The 17,889-nt window shown below is 38.1% G+C and overlaps 1 protein-coding gene across 1 annotated transcript in view; it reads left to right on the forward strand.

Annotated features, from left to right (window-relative positions):
• LOC145981955 (uncharacterized) overlaps positions 1-17,889 on the forward strand; it is a 139,441-nt gene that overhangs the window by 85,185 nt on the left and 36,367 nt on the right. Inside the window, exon 5 of the mRNA XM_083115452.1 lies at positions 12,215-12,392. Within this exon, the coding sequence (XP_082971578.1) occupies positions 12,215-12,392 (178 nt within the window). The remainder of the gene's footprint in view (positions 1-12,214; positions 12,393-17,889) is intronic.

Consider the following 17,889-nt stretch of genomic DNA (forward strand, 5'->3'; position numbering starts at 1 on the left):
TGCATAAGATCGTGGTGGCTTGAACCCAATCTATTCAGTATCAACTTTAAATATTTTGTTTTTTGATTTTATGTTTTCAGTCCACTTTATGCACAGTAAGGCTAATCGGGACTGGACCTACAGTTTAAAGTGGGTTCCGAACCACTGTGTCATGAACCTCCACCGGGTATCGAACCCGGGATCACTTGATTGCAAGGCAACGACGCTACCACTCTGCCATAGGGGAGGCCCTTTAGATATCGTGTTTGCCTCACGGACCAGATAAAAGGCAAAACGTTCTCTGCAATTATCTCTGCAGGTTTTCACGCGTTTTACTTTCCATCCCAATTACCCACACCTTTTCCTATTTCGATACAAACAGCTGTCCCTTGCCTCACCGACAATGTAGACTTTGAATTTGCACTATTTATTTGTTTGGAATGAGTTGCAAGGGAATAGGTACATAATGCTTGGAATGCTGTCCCTAGTTGTGGTGGTTACATTTTACGGATAGTTTCAGTACTTATAGCTAGGGTTGGCAACACTGCCTTTCCTTGCTACTGCGCACCCACTTTCCACCCGCCTTCCTAGATGCTCTCAAGTCTACTTTGAAAGATTACAGGCTATATTGTATAATAGTATAGATTTATTTAATATTAAATTAGAGTACATCACATGCATTTCGATCAGCTGGTTCATTTTATGTCAATAAATATTTAGTTTTCTAACATATTGTCAGCTAAAAATGGCATATACTTTTATCAAAATTATAAATAAGACAAACACATAGTAAACAGAAACATGATCGAAAATACAACTTTCTTCAGTTTCTGTTTCCAGGTCATGCGGCAAGCAGTAGAAAGTGCCTCATTGTTCGACCAACATCCCCCACTTAACAATTTCCACTTCGAGAGTGAATGTTTACACACAGGTATCATGAAAGTATGAACATGTCACATGGTATGTTGTAGTAGATGAAAATGCTCATGGAAGACGTGCAAATCTGGATAGCAAAGCAGGTGGGGTATGATGGTTACCTCATGAGCAGTCAAAGACTGGCTGAAAACCAGTGATATGTGACTTCGTACGTTGTCATGGTGTAACACCCAACTCTTGTTTTTCTACAGCTCAGGCCTTTCTCTGCACACAGCATCCTCAGAAGCTGTCTCTGCTTACAATGAACAAACAGCAACAGGCAAAATTGTTGCCAATGGATAGAGGCACATATTTTTGGTAAATAAAAGAACAAAAGTTCGGTACAAAAACGGAGTCAATTTCGGGTTCAAAAGCGGTAAATAAAATGAAATATCGGTGTTATAGCAGTGAAAAATTGGATGAAAAGTGGTATATAAAAAGACACTTTGGTTTTAAAATTGTGAATATAATCATAAATTTGATTTAAAAACTACACTTATTCCGCAGAATTAACATTTCACTTCTAATAGCACATTTATTTAGTTATAAGAGTATTAAGTTTATTTCTGTGTAAAGGAGTCCATTTTTGCTTCTTCAATATTAACAGCAGAATTAATCAATTTCTTGGGAATTTCATAACTCTCAGGATAATTCAGACCTCAGAAGGTGTCGCGTCGGTGAATAAACCCTGAATTTCGTGTTTAAGAGTTAAGCCTCGGCTGGATGTTGAAAGAAAACCAAATTTCTAGGGTGTCGTTAGTTCCGTTCTAACAACAGTACCAAGGGAACACGAGGGAGGCGCTGACGTCGCTTTCAAGAAATTCTCCTTCTTCCCAGCCACAAACCCTCCCATATTCTTACCATCGTTACCTCGCTGCTTTTACGATCTTGCAGGGAGGGGGAGAATGGAATGGTCGTACCCACTGGCCATTGACAGATGTTCCGGAACCCTGAAGAATAACTGTTTTCCTTTCCTTAGTTGAAAAAAAGCTTACACATCGTCCTTTGAGATCACCAGCCTATGCACTGTGAAGCTGCATGTTTCTTTTTGTTTCCGTCGGTACATTCATTAAGTTACAGTAAAATGGCCAACTAACATAGATTATGTAGTAAAATACGAAGGGGCGAGGTGTAGGGGCCCCACAATGTGCTCTTGATTTTTTTATATAATCGCAGAAATTCCACAGATAGTGTCGCTTATAAAAAAAATAGATTTACGAAACAGAAATCTGGTTCCCAGTAACATCATATACGACGTCTGCGATAACAAGCAGTGACGTATTATCTCAGCCAGAGGGGCCCCGGTAACTTGTCATATGGGCCCCCCTCCGAAATGCAGAATTAACTTACTTGCTCGCAGATGTCAATCGATAGGAAAATATCCCTCATTTCATACCTTTGTATCTACGCAGTTTGTCGTAAACGTAGTGTAGCGTGTCAATTGTCTACAGTTAGGAATCCAGTAGAAATATTCAGTTGCTCAACCAGTCGATCCTTATTTTACAACAAACATCAAAATTGTTAATTCGTAACCTTTTAGTTTTACACGTGATATTTAAAATGTAACTTCCCACCAAATATTTTCAAGGAGGGGCCCAATTCTTTTCATATTGAAATAAGAGCTGAAATGAATTTCCCACATTGTCTACACTTGTTTTACTTCAAAGGGGCTGAAAACCTCAGTTAAAGGTGGGACCCATAGTAAATTATCCCTTTGCTGTAAAGACCATTATTCCATCCTCTGCCACGCAGGGTATACAACTTATGAGTTGAATGTGACCATTATTTTGTGTAATTTTGTAAGTTCATATTTCTTACAATTTGGCATTTTGTGGACATTTCTGTCGAACTAGTTCTTATTTTCTAATGTGTTACGATTTTGTTATCTGCAGTGTTCGAAAGGAAAATTCCTAGCTGCAAATTTCCTTGTTCGCGTTGGGGATAGAAGGAAGGATCCTTGTGTGGAGCAACTTGAAGATAATGAAGTAGATGAAGGAGAATGATTATGCAAATTCGAGCACTGATGGTCTATTAATAAAAAGGTTCTTGTTTCATGAAAAAGTCTTTAAGAAAGTATGATCACTGGTCTATCGAAAAAAAGAATGGCATCGTTAAAATTATGAATAATGATGTTGAGGTCTACTAACCTGTGGCAACCTTATTTTATTTTGGGATGGGCTCAGTCCTTCGAAGCTGCATTTCATTGAGTGATAAATTTTCAGTGAATAGAGTTCCTTCGCAGCTTTATTATCTATCACTCAAAGACTAGAGTCCGCAGTTATTTCTTCGTAGCAGATGGAAATTTACCTTGTGATAGGTTACTACCGACAATCTAGATGTCCGGTTCAACCCCCATTACTGAAGGATAAGTTTGTTGCTTGAGTATATTAGGGCTACTCACTCAGTATTAGAAGGCTAATATGAGCGACTCTTACGTTGAATCTTGGCCTGGAGGAACCAGGGGCTGAAGGCACATTCACCTCAAAGTCCGAAAGAGGAGTGTTTACTATTTTTTTACAATTCCACCAAAACAGTATTTTTTAATATCTGTGTAATATATGTAACTTCATAAAAAATATTTCAAGCAAAAATACAAAGCATCACGAACAAAATATTTGGCAGCTGGAAGCTTCCCCCTCCTCCAAAAGTGATTCCTGGCTGTGTCGCTGCGTTGAAGTAGAGAAAATATTTCCAGATTCTTCTTCCAGTTATTTTTCAGAGATTCAGCCCATCCTGATTTAGTTTCAAGAAAGTACTACAGTGATATAAGTCGATAACAAAAAAATGGGAAGGCATAATATTTGAGGTAAAAGTTAATTTCTTGTACAACGAAGGGGGGAGGGCAGCTAACTATTGTACTTCCGTCCCACTCTGGCATCATATTTTTTTTTGGCACTAATGGGGCCCCTCAATATTTTACTTGCAGGTGGGCCCAAATATCTGCGCTACGCCACTGAGTGGCTCGGATCCCACTTTAAACTATACGTCCAGTCCCGATTTGCCTTTCTGTGAATATAATTGGTCTTAAAACAAGTTTAACAAACAAACGTTTTGCTATCAGTTCACAATTATGATTAGCTGTGCTCTAATAGTTGGTGATATTGATAAGTGTCCAAAATGGATAGATGCACGTAAAGAGTGAGGTATTTGCAAAATTTCCTGCAACTACTCTTGAAGCATCGATATATTATAAATTGTACATATATAGTCTCCCCACAATAACCAAATGTTAGCAAGTAGATGGAGCACTTCCCCTTCCCGTTAAAATACCATTCTGTACATAACCCCCGAACTCGGGATCTCTATTACTCAATATTAGTCTGTTCGATACCCGTTGTAGGCACATGGCACAGTGGTTCGGATCCCACTTTAAACTGTAGGTCCAGTCTCGATTAGCCTTCCTGTGCATAAAGTGGACTTAAAACAACAAATCAATCAATCAAGATTAGTCAAAAGCAGGTACGTATCAAGAAATATATTTCGGGGGGGGGGGGGTGTCCGAACCAAGTCTCAGAAATAATATTAGTAATAATATAAATGATTAAATTAAAGTATTCACATTAGATTAATGACATTAATTAAATATGTAAATTAATGTATTATTATTATTATTACTTGAATAGGCAAAAAGACGGTGTAGAAACAGGGATATAACAAAACGTATTCTTTATTTAGGTGTAGTTAATATCGCAAAAAAATGAAATGGGGAAATAAATGTCAAATAGATCAAGGATCGAATATTTATTGAATAACAAAAAACAAGGTTGGATCCAGTAGACGAAAAGTAAATTTCTTGGTTAGTTCCATAAATCTTCTTTGACACTGGCCTTAACAACCGTATGTTCCCAATATAATCGTTGCCTTCCAATAAGTTCGGCAGAAATAAATAACCTTCGATTATACAACAAGTACTAAAAACGTATATTTTTATTATTTAATTTCAGTACTTGTGTACGATGAATTAGAGATTATAATTATATTTTCCTATATATTTTGTTTTGGGGGGCTGAACTTGTGAACTTGGATCGTGCATAAACAGTGGCGCAGGAACATTTTTCATCTGTAAGGTACAAAATTCGTCCTCAATATTATATATATATATATATAAAACGGAAAATCAGAGTTTTGTCATTTGAAAGTAGCGAATTTCTAATAATTTTAATGCAGGGTGACATTTGAAGGGACAATAGGAAGGATTTTCCCCCGTCAGTGGCGTTACGTGGGATTTTTAAAAGTGTTACCGGTTATCAGTAGGACATTTAAGGGAGACTTGGGCGCCTCCCCACCTCATGCCCCCCCCCCCCCAATGTCTTCCAAGTAGTTCATATAATATTAATCTGGTACGTCTGCAATTCATCAATTTCATCATATCATCACTCATCCCCATCTTCGCAAATTAGCCAAAAGTGGCACAAGGAAAGCAAAATCAATCAAATCAAATCAAAAAAGTTCTATGATGCTGTCATAAAGTGAAGTCTTTCATTTGAATTTGAATTTTTGGGTGCGTCATGGTCATGGTCCATGTTATCCACACCTGAATTCCACACGTTTTTTTTTTTCACCCGAAAATTGAGTACATGGCCAATAAAAGAGTTTCGACAACTGCGCACATCCACATAACAATGGATAGTCGTTATACCACGAAACATTGAAATGTCGGTCATATCCAGCAGACGAGTTGGTTTTTAAATCGTTCAAAATAGGCTTTGGCCTCCCTTTCGCCACAATTTCGATTTTTTCTGCAAAAGAACGAACCGGAAGATTGCTTCAAAATATCTTCTATCGCACGATTACACACACTGTTCAGATAGGATGAACCCGCCACCTCGGAACTCGAAGCAAGCTCCATTAATTAATTGACAATGCCCGAAAACAACATAAAGACGAAAGACACCACTCACAAAACTCGCACTGCACAGTCCCTCCCACAAACCGTTGTTTACTTTTGTAACACGTGAAGCACCCTTCTTGCCCCTTCCCCTTTTAGCATCGGCGCTTCCCCAATATTTCCTTCGGAACCTGCAAGAAGTGCAGTTCTACTACTGGTGCCATCTTAGTTCATTTGAAACCAGATTTGCCCAAATCGCGAAACTTTTCGTTTCAAATAAGACGTATGTAGAGTGATGTAGTCTTCATCTGTTTCCTAACTACTCCCACTCCCATGTTTCGCTAAATCCACTGAAATCTCATTTCTGACACCACTACTATTTCGTATATTTTACGTCCTTTGCTACCTTTAAGGCTTTCGCTTTATAGGATAATCGTGACGATGAGGATGCATGGTGAATTATTGAAATAAAATTATTATTTATTTGTGTATGTAATTATTAATTTTTATAATTATGTAAGTAAAATAATAACAACGAACATTGAATAACCATTTCTTGCTTAGGATTCGAACCTGGGACACCTGACACTTCAGAGCGTGCTAAGATAACAATCGGGAAATTATGCTTGTAAGTAATGTTTTCACCAAAAAACAGTTCTACCATCTCAAGAACATTGCTTCAATCCGAAATTATTTAATTCCTGCGACAACGTATGTCAATCTCAATTGGACCTTTCAACAATTATCAGAAATTTCTGTAACCGAAATAATATTATATGTGTGAAATATAGAATTTTAGGTTGACATTTTTAGAAGGACAGCGGACCCCTTGATCATACCCATCCCTCTCCTCTCCTTCTCGCCCATGATGTCGAAGAAGGACAAAGAGGACTTTCGTAATTGCTGATATTTAGAGTAAATACAAAATATCACTTGGTAGTTTGCTTTTCCCCCAGTGTGATTTGATTTTTTAAAATTTTGATTTGGCAATTTAAGTCCACTTCATGCACAGTAATGCTAATCGGGACAGTTTAAAATTTGGATCCGAACCACTTGTGCCTCCACCGGGTATCGAACCCGGAATCCCTTGATTATAAGGCTGCAACGCTACCACTGCGCCATCGTTCCCCAGTGTGACTGGACACCTTCAGAGTAAGATAGACCCGATTAGGCGACTTAGCTCTTTTCTGTCAATTGAATATGGCAACACTGATCTGTATCCGGTAAGGATCACCGGCAACTGCGGCGGCTAAACAGTCATGGCAATAACCCGCCTCCTCCTCCCGCCGTAACAGTCTTTGCCGCGACGGAAAGTCTTCCTTGCGTGGGCTCAGAGCCCTTTCCTCATGTTGCCTGAGGAGGGTACCGGATCAGTCCTCCTCTTCGCTTTTGCCGGTGTCAGAAAAAATGTCAGTCTGCAATGTTTACTTTACGACAATATTAGCAGTTTATGTACGTAATAATATTTTAACACAGGTTCTTCAATTCTTTATATTTTGGTGTTACCTGCGGTAACAGCGGCTACATGCACGCCACGCCTCTGCCCCCCGTCTTGTTTTGAAACATCAAATTTCTAGTTATGAGTGACACATCTCAACCTGGGATCATTATTTTGAACCCACTTGTAAACTATATCGTACTTATGGTTTTCCATTTGGATTCATTTAAGTTTACCACACCATAGCTACATACAAAAAAATCTCGTTATGTAATTTATGGTGACTGTGTACAGTGACACCAATGTATACGGGTCTGTGGGACCCGAGTCCACCCAATAATTTATGTGATTTGTGAATTCAAATTTTTGAGCCCACCCAGTGTTTTTTTTTTTAAAATTGGCACCCCTGACTGTCTCTTTTAAATGCCATGTATTCGGTATTTTTTCAGACTTCTGGTGATTCACAAGTATTCTTGTATCGAACACTAAAACTGGGCGGTGTATCTGACGTATGTTGAGTTGCTTGGTCATTTAATCTTCTTCGAGAGCTTGTTGAGATCTGTAGTATTTTGTTGTGTTTTATAAAAATAAGTCGAGGTGGTCCCCGATCTAGGAAAACCATACGTTTGAAAGCATTGTTTTCAATCTTCGTTGCACAGTATGAATGGCCGCTTTGAAGACAGGTTTATTTTTTAATATAGTCCTATTAAATGCACACACATGGCATTTAGATGATTAAGAACGTGTGTTTTATGGAAACATGTCATGTCAGCCAAAACACATTTTCACCTCACTCAAGTATTATGTGAATTCAATTGAAATTGTACCAATATCTACAACTGAATGTGAATGCGGGTTCCGTGCCATGAATCTAACCTTTACTGAACAGAGGGAGATTAAATATTTGGTTAAATGATAGAATACATTGCCGTAAATCAATTTCAGTGTTGGTGTTTTATTTTCATTTGGTATGAGCTCAAAATTTTAAACCTTCGTTTTAAAAGTAATTCAAACACAAAAATTGTTATTGGGGGCCATTTTGAGTTTTTTCGACTTTATCACTACCTTCATTTGAATATTTTATTTTCTAAAAATTTCGGGGGGGGCTGTAGATCCTTCAGCACCCCCTCTGCGTATGCATGCCAGTGCCCTCTGGATCTCCCTCCCCTAAATAGTCCTCGCCTCAAAAGTGACAGAAAAGCCAAGGTGAATTCCTTTTTCTAATCTCTAATTCTCCGAAACTATTCTTTTTCGAATGAGAAAATAGAGATTAAAGTTGATTTGAAAAAAAGAAAGTATTGAAGGACAATAACAGGGAAGTTTTCCCTTTGTAAAGTCGGCTGGGCGTCTCACTGGCCTGCAGGAGACTAAGATTAGATTCCTGGGCGTGTTTTGTAAGGTCGGATTTTTGCGGCCTTCTCTCTGCATAAAACGGCTCTGGGGTTCACTCATTCTCAAATAAATAGGTACCAGTGGAGGACGACACTTCTAGGGGCGGGGGAAGGCTAAAGCAGGCTGGAGCGTGATGCTTAAAAACCAAAGGATAGAGAATGAAAGTGAAAATAAAGATTGATTGATTGATTTGTGGTTTTATGTCAACTTTATGCACAGAAAGGCTAATCGGGAGTGGACCTACAGTTTAAAGTGGGATCCGAACCACTGTGCCATGTGCCTCCAGTGGAAATAAAGAGGCAAAACAGACTGAAAGAGAAGAAAAGGAAGTGGAAAACCAACCAAAACATACTATAATAACAGAGGGAGGGGTGGATTGAGAGAAATGAAGATAAACATTTCTCACGATGGAGTGAGAATAGGAACAAAGAAAAGAAACAGTACAGAACGATAAAGAGATAAAGGAAGGAAGAGAAACAAAAAGAGAGGCATACAGAGAAATCTATAGAAAGAGAGAATGAGAAACAGAAACAAAAGGTAGAGGGAGAGAGAGAAAGAGAAGGGCAAGAAATGAAGGATGATCTATATCTGAAGAGCCAGGGAGAGAGAGCAAAGAACGCAGGAGGGAAAATGGAACAAGACCTAATCGTGAAAAAGATACTATGGTTTTACACACAGAGAGAGATAAAAGAGTTATAAATAAAATTGAGTTTTCTGTATTACAAGTTCTAGACTCTCCCAAGTCTCATTCCAGCTCAAATGAGGCGAAAAAAAAAGTCGCCCTAGTTTCGAGTGTAAACGAAATTTTAAAATTTTACTCGCTAAACTGCTGGAAAAGGAATACAATTCAATTGTATTCAAATATTATGCACCATTACCAAGGAGGGCCTACTTGTAATCAGAGGGCCCCGGGTTCAATAGCCGTTGAAGGAACGCCGCTCCCGAAGGAGTGGTTTGGATCCCACTTGAAACTAAATATTAAGATTTCACCAGATTTCTGACTGTGATGCACCGCAAAGTCATAAGTCCAATAGGCTCGAATGTCAGTTAATGAATGAATGCTTCCTTAGTTAATGTTACCAACGTCAAGTCACTGTTCAAATTGAAGGGGATTCCAGGAAAGTGTCTCCTGTCTCATTTTCCCCAGCCTCTACATCTTCAAACCAGTAACTTTAATTTTCCCCTTCGTAAATTTTCTGTTATTTTTGTATAATTTGTTTTTTAATTTTTAGGTTCATTTAACGCCGACACGTCAGTCAAAATTGTCAATTTTTACATAATATTACATTAATTTTTGTATTAAGTCCTATGTTATGCACAGATAGGCTAATTGGGATTGGACCTACAGTTTAAAGTGGGACCCTAACCTGGGAACTCTTGATTACAAGGTGATGACGTTACCACTATGCGATCGGGGAGCATTAATTTCAGATGAAATTCATGGTTTGGAAATAAATTTATTAAAATGTTGTTACTTCACACCAAACTCAGACAGAGCATTGTCGACCTATTAAATTTTGCGCTTTATACGTTTCATAATAATAATAATATCACGCATGATGATCATAATAATAATAATATGATGAATGTTAATTTAAATTTTTATTCTATTATTTACTTTGAGCTTCAATAAATTAAAATAAATCAGTTCTTGGGTCTCACCGCGCCGCAAAAGATTTAGTATAAGTAATATAATTGTATTAGGTAAAAAAAAGTCAAAATGCGAAAATGGGAATCTCTGAACCACTCTCTTCCATCCTACATTTTCTTCAATTCCCATTATGATGCATAACCTAGATATGTAAAAAAAATCGGAGAGCATCACAGAGTAAGTCAACGAAGTAACTGGCTTTCTTGTTTTGGATCAGACTTGTAAACCGACGTAATTTGTGTAAACTAAGTGATGGCGATTCACTTCCTCGACTTGCAAGACTGTCTGTCTTGTATTTTGAACGTAGCCACCCACTGAAGGAATGGATGCACTTCCCTGAGTTTCCAAGGTCTTTGCGCGGACAAAACATAAACCAGATGTCAAAGCAAGATAAGTTTGCAAATTGCGGTGTTTAACCCTCCCCCCCCCCTCCTCCGCTCCGAGCGGCACATGACCGGTGCCGCAGATGGGAGAATACACATTCAGAGGGTTGCTTGCCCATAAGCGACAGCAGCGCCATAAGCGGAAAATCCTCGAACTTCTAGAAGGCGTGGGAACTAAATACTTGTATTTTTTGTAATAAAATTATGTAATTTCTGTTGAAGATATTGTGCAAACGCTTGGAATTATCTATCTAAATTCACGACACTAAGATGCACAATGTTGAACCTAAACCGTAAGATGGTTTAAAATTCTTCAAACGCCCCATTTAAAGCTGCTTTCACATCCAATTAATGCTGCATTTCCAATTTTTTGTACGCTAAACTAGAATCCCAATTCGATTTTTTATTCAATACATCCCTTCGTGTATCCTTCTAGAAAAGCCTTGCAGAGTATCACCGAAATTGGAGGCATATGTTAGGAGATTTTGTCAACAGAACGAGAAGCAGTTTTCAGCTGTTGAGAGAAACATCCAGCCGAGGCTTAATTTCGCTTTTTGCAGTTCATTTCGCATTATTTCGTGACAAAACATGGTTACAAAATGCATCTCACACCTTTCAAAAACATGAAAAATTAACACTACAATGTGTTTTTTCAAATTTCATTTTTTCGTCAAAAACGAAATATGCATGCCTCTACCAATGGAACAGCCCTTGCATACAAAACTAGGAAGAGGAACATCTGCACAAGAATTCAGGAACTTAAACTAGATGTAAAAGGAAATACACAAAATTCAGGTTTATCAAAGCATTTATTTGAATAGAAAAAGCAGACACAAAGAAACAAAATTTATCAAAAGTGCAAGAGGACAAATTGAACTCAATGTAGGAGTGTCATTTGTCATCTTGAAAACATCTTAAAACTTAAATGAACATGCCACCCTTTAAATAAATGATGGCAATTATTATTGGAAAGTACTACCAAAAAAGAATGTAGTGTTTCTCTATGGAATCAAGATAAACAAATGACAGCCATTTCACAGTTAACAAGTGGCCAACAGGAAGTGTGACCATCTTTACTTCCTGCCAGCCTGAGATAGAGTAGGAAGCAGTCTTTTACCATCAATTTTAACCTTTTTGACCAAAATTACCCTTCCCATGTTTTAACTTTGACTGTCTTATCTCCTGAGGAAGCCACATGATGTAGTGAAAGCCTGAGTGAAAAGTGTGTCAACACTGGGCTTCAATGACTTGTTTATAAAATGGTGGCATGCGGTGTAAGTTATACCTTATCTAAAGATAAGAATGTTTGTTTAAAGCAGTACCAAAACCACAATAAAAAAATGGATGTCGCATGACGTCCAGCAAGTACTTTTTTTGCATCATAGACTGAAATTTGAGCCTAAATTATGCTCAAGTTCACACTAGTGTGATACCTGATTGTAAGTGTGATTACCAACCTGTATTTTGTCTAGTTCAGTATGTAAACTGAAATCTGAAACTAATAGTTCGACACTCAGTGTTCCAAGAAATAAAGCATTTATGTGTTCTGTAAAGTTAGAAGTCAATGTCTTGAGTGGTAGGTATTGATTTGTAACACAATTAAATGATGTAATTCTTGTATCTTTCAGCCTCTACCTCGAGATTTCGTATGAGTCAAACACACTGCTCAATGATACCAGCCAGGTGACATTTAGTGTCTGTGACAACAGGGAAGTCAAAAAAGTGGCATTAGTGTCCTTTATTATGGAGAAGGAGTCACCAACCCAGGCTGTGAAGAGGATTTCGTCAAGTCTGACCAAATTGAAGGTAAACATATGTTAAAAGAGAAATTATTATTAGGTTACCCAGTTTTTACATAAGTATTGTTAAATTTGCATAGCCTTATCAAAACATTCCCTTTCTATTTTTCACACCCTTGGTGGCCGAGAGCATCAGGTGGTTGATCAACGAGCTCCCCAGTGAAAGTTTTAGGTTCAATTCCTGACTTGGCCATGTGTGTTCCTTTATGACTGTTCCTTCGTCAGTTTCACTTTATCATCATTCTTCCATATCATAGTGATTAACCATCAGAGGCAGAGAAAGCATTGTGAAATAAAAAAAAAAATAACAATAAAAATGTTCCACTTGGTCATTTGTACCTTGCCTTTAAAACTACACACACTATTTCAGTTCTGTCTTTTTTGTTCATTAATATAAGTTTGTTGGTATGACATACTCTAATTTCAAAACAATATATACACTGTTAATATTATTAACAAGTGGAATTTGAAAAAGTCCTTTGTTTCAATCTTGAGTGTTATATGATAGATTTTGTAAAAAGGGGGGCTATAACTCTTCAGCCATCACTTATTTCTGATATATTTCACTTTACATGCAATAATGAGAAAATAAGCACATTTTAACAATGTGTAACAATTGGGGATCAAGGTGCAAAGACCTATTTTCAAACTTTGCTAAAATTACAGCTTTTGGAAATGTCACATTGATTTCTTCAAAATTGGGCATATACCTTACATATCCTCAAAGAGTGGTCATTTGTCATGGTTCTTTTCAAATCCATAGGGCCGACGCTAGATGAGAAATTCAAGAAATTGTTTCTGTAAGCTGACAGCGCCACTCTTATACATTATTATTTTTTTTTATCACAAGAAGTATCATCCTATTTTCAACAAAACTTTGCATGGTTATTGGAATGTACTTTTATATACTACATTTTTTTATGTTGAGGGGAATAAACAATGCGGTTGATAATATAAGACGTAAGCTAGTTACTAAAGATATATCCGTGAAACTTCCTTGTAAATGTTCTATTAATTTCGGTGGCCTCTGCCACCATCCACTTGGGAACTTGATGCTTTACTGTTAGGTTGACTTCCGGTTCCTGTTGTTGTTTCCTCGACTACCACTAGGGGTGCTGGTGTAACCTTTTCATCTGCTGCACGATGGGTTTGAGCTGTTGTAATAGTGGTAGCCAAACATGATGAGCCTGACCGCTGTCGATATTCAGCTCATGCAGAAAGTGCATAACTACATGCGACAGCAGTTCCCAAAGTTCATTCAGTGGAATGTGCCGGTGAACAGCTACGGAATGAAATACGTCATATACAATGCACAACAGTGAGTGCTTACAGCCGTTATTGCGGACAAACACACAGAAATTCGACAACTAGCTCACGTGTGCGATAAACAAAGAACGTACCTCATATCAGTGCTACACCCCACGAGATGGGAACATGTCAACACCTTGCAGAAGGTGGCCCTACAGAAGGCATCCAAATCACACCCGACCGACTAAAAAATCAGGTCAGTGCTAACCGAATTCAAATCTTGACTGGAAGCCAACAAGTGTTGGTGCATGAAATCAGATAAAACAAACCAGTATGTGATCATGTATAAAGGTGACTACTCCCGTAAAATGCATGAAAAACTAAATAGTGATTCATACAAGACCATCGACAGGGACCCAACCGAAAAGTGCAAACGCGTAATCAAGCGTGCAGTTGAAAGTTGTGTAATGCTGAACCAGGAAGACTGCAAACTTCTCCTCAACACCCACCCATCTCCCGCCATAGCTTATGGCATTCCAAAAAGGCACGAACAGGGGATTCCAATGCGCCTCATCACTGCAGGGTTCAACCAACCAACGGTCCACCTCACAAAGTGGCTAAAAAAGAAAATGTCTGAGCACAATCACAAACTGACCTACATTTTCTGAAGCAGTACAGATGCCAAAGAACTAATAACATCAATAGTACAAGCCAACCATGCCAAAATTGGCAGCATAGATATAGTTGACATGTTTAACTCCATCCCAATCAACCTAGCCCTCACCTCAGTGGAAAGATGGCTTTCTGCCAATAAGGTCTCACCAGTGGAATTGTCTGAGATAAGGTCTCACCAGTGGAAGTGTCTGAGGTATCCAAGTTATTGGAAATCTGCCTCAGGCACAACTATTTTCAATTTCAAGACAAGTATTTCATACAAACAGAAGGTTTTGGCCATGGGCAACCCCCTGTCTGCTCCTATAGCAAACATTGTTATGCAGCTAGCTGAAAAAGATATTCTTCACTCACCAGAACTCCGATACATACGATATGGCAGATATGCAGATGACACCTTGGTCGTTTACAAAAGGGAACAGGAAATAGATCTACTCATGGAAAAACTTAGCAACATTCACCCCAGGTTGAAATTTACAATAGAACGGGAAAACCAAGGCATCATTAACTTATTAGATCTAACCATCAAAAGGATGGGCAACAAATTCACCACCATGGTGGGTGAATCACCAATACCAATTTCTTTTTAAAAATTTTGATTTACTACTTCTTCCTTTAACTGTAATTATTGGGAGGTACAGTGTGTAAATCTCACCTCCACCGAAAGCCTCCAGCAAAAAAGACAGATTTCTTCTCTACGAGCTAGAACTTTTTTGCACTTCATGGCAAGTTGAAAAGCATAAACTTCAGAATGTCCCTTCCAGTGAGGCTATCCATACGTGGGTGGCTTTGTCCACTAAAAGTTAACATAATACTGGTTCCAAATATGTGAAATTTTAGAATTTTGTGTTACTTCAAGTACAGTAACAGCCCATGAAAGTATTGCACAGTGTTTTTGCATGCCCCATGAGATACCCAGACTCAAGCATTAAATTGAGGGGGTATCCAATTCTTGTGCATTACTATTGTCTTAGACTGTTGCGGAAATTCTTGTGTGGAGACTGAGAATTAATTTTTTGGAGGAGGCAAATCAACAGTAAGTCTAAAATTGACTTGGAAATTATGGTGGTAGGATTGAGTATTAAATTTAAAGGGAGAGATAGGAAGCTTTTGATAAAGTGTTAAATCTTAGGTTGTCAAGGGATATCTGTAGTGGAGAGAGAGTTCGAACATTAAATTTTGGAGACTGTATTTAATGACATTTCAACCCCAAATGTGCCAAAAGAGAAGCTGGAAAAGACTAATTAACTCAGAATCCTAAGAAAGTATTGACACCCCATTAAATTAATATTCTTGAAAGCCTGCAAAGAGATGGATGTAAGAATTTTCCTGACAGCATGCTCAATTTCTTCCAGATCGGTGCTGTGCTTCTTTTCTCATTGTCACAGAAAGTTCTGTTACAAAGTGAAAAATCATGGGAAATGGCCATTTGACTTTTATGGCATTTTTTTGAAAATTATTATTCCGAAAAAGATCCTACCTAGTAATTTGTGTTTGTGCATGTTGACATGTACGTGTTATATGCAGTGACATAACGATACAGGGTGGCGACAGACCTGGAAAACCGGGAAAAGTCAGGGAATTTAAGATATCAAAAAATGTCAGGGAATTTTGTCTTGATTGACTTTTTCTTATGATATGGAATGAATGTGCCAGGTGTTTACTTTGAAAGATGTTGTTTGTAAAGAACTACATTGGAACAGGAAATCTTGTTGCTAAGTCTCAGCATCAACTTTTAGGCCCCTTTTATGCACAACACAATTACAGTGCCAGAAACTAGTGATGGGAGGTGGGTGGGTGGGATAGAGAGATAGATTTCCAAAGGGGCAGAAAAAATTATGAGCCTCTAAATATTACGTGGAAAATGCATTGAATTATCATTTTTTTTTCTTTGTCTGTATGGGATTAGTAAGAGGACAGGACTGTCAACAAATAGAGGGGATGGAGGGGGGAAGCATACCACTGTTGTACCATCTGATAGTTGTCGGACGTCGAAGTATGGCATTTTGTCGGACAATCTGAAGGAACATTGAAACAAATAAGGGCACTATGCAACCCTGTAATTTGTCAATTGTTGTGGTACAGCATTTATCAGATGAATATTTTAGGCTCAATTGATGCATATGATTTTTTTTGGATATCGCCATTCGACTAATGTTGAACTTCGACAATATGTCTGTCTACAACATGCGACAAAAATCACATGCATGGCACTCTTATGGAATTGATTGTTTTTGGATGTCTTCGGACTGCATCATCTGACAAAAATGGCATGCATAAACAGAGCCTTGTACATCCGAGTTTGTCTGCTGTGGTACCACATTTCATTGAACAAACTTTTTGGTCCATTTAAGCATGCAATTTTTGTCAAACGTAGCAGTTCGATATTTGTCATTCTGCAACATCTGACAAAAATTGCATGCATTGCGCTCTTATGGATCCAATGTTTCTTGGATGTTCCAGTATGACATTTGTTGTCATTTACGACATTTGTCAGATGGAACATCCAACAAAAATCACATGCATAAACTGAGACTTAGTCTGCTGCACCACTGCAAATATGCTGCTGGAATTTTATTACTCTTCTGCCTCACAACATTATTTAATGTATCAATCCCTACAAAGGTTTTCTTTCTTCCCCTTAGCTTAATACTGGCTTTGCACAAGTTGCGAAGCATTTACAACGACACTGAACTATTTTTCGATATCAAGAAGAATCCAACAAATGAAGATATATGTTGAATAGTATCATAAAAAGGTGCAACAGAAATCTGCATTGGTAAACATTATAAAAATTTGACAAGCGCATGCTCCCAACCTCAAGTTTTCTGCAACATTCGTATTACAATTAACATCCCCCTCTGTCCTGTCTGCTGTGTGGTGTTTGCTTATAACTCGTATAATTTTAAAAGCTCAACCACATTCTCCTCATTATATTAACAAGGAGTTTTGCGTCATTGTGTTCCTGACGCTCGGATCTAGACTTCAATCAAGGTAAATCCGGCAACGCTGTTTCCCCTATTGGGAGAACCGTGTAACTCAAGGGGGGAAGCTTCGGCTATGGGTGAAGTTTTCTCCCGAGAGAACAGAAGTTGCAGCTGAGGCATTGGTACGATAAGGAGCTTCCTTCTCCTTCCTTGAACACCGTCGAGGGTGATCGGATCCACGTCGACACATGAATTTGACTGTGCCGTTTGACTGATGGCTGGACATGGAAAAACTAGGTATAATAATTTAACTCATTTCGGTTTATGTTAAAGTTATTGACCGGTGATGTTTAGTTCATTATGATTTTCAGAAATAGTTTTTGAATTATCCATTTAGTGCTTTAAAACTTAGTTCGCTTATTCCATGCCAAGCACAGTACAGTTAGAAGTTCGACATCTTGATTTGTGAGAATATCGTCGATATAATAACCTAAAGAATCTGATCACCTAAACCACGAAAATGCCATTGTATTGATTTAATGTGTGTTCATTGTCATAATTTTTAACGATAGGTAAGGTTAAAAAAGGAATTATTTATTCACGTGGGTTTTATTATATTGTACAGGCAATCATATATATAGGAAGAGACATTTGTCA

This window comes from Lepisma saccharinum, chromosome 2, assembly GCF_977018435.1.
Source record: "Lepisma saccharinum chromosome 2, izLepSacc3.1, whole genome shotgun sequence".
NCBI lineage: Eukaryota > Metazoa > Arthropoda > Insecta > Zygentoma > Lepismatidae > Lepisma > Lepisma saccharinum.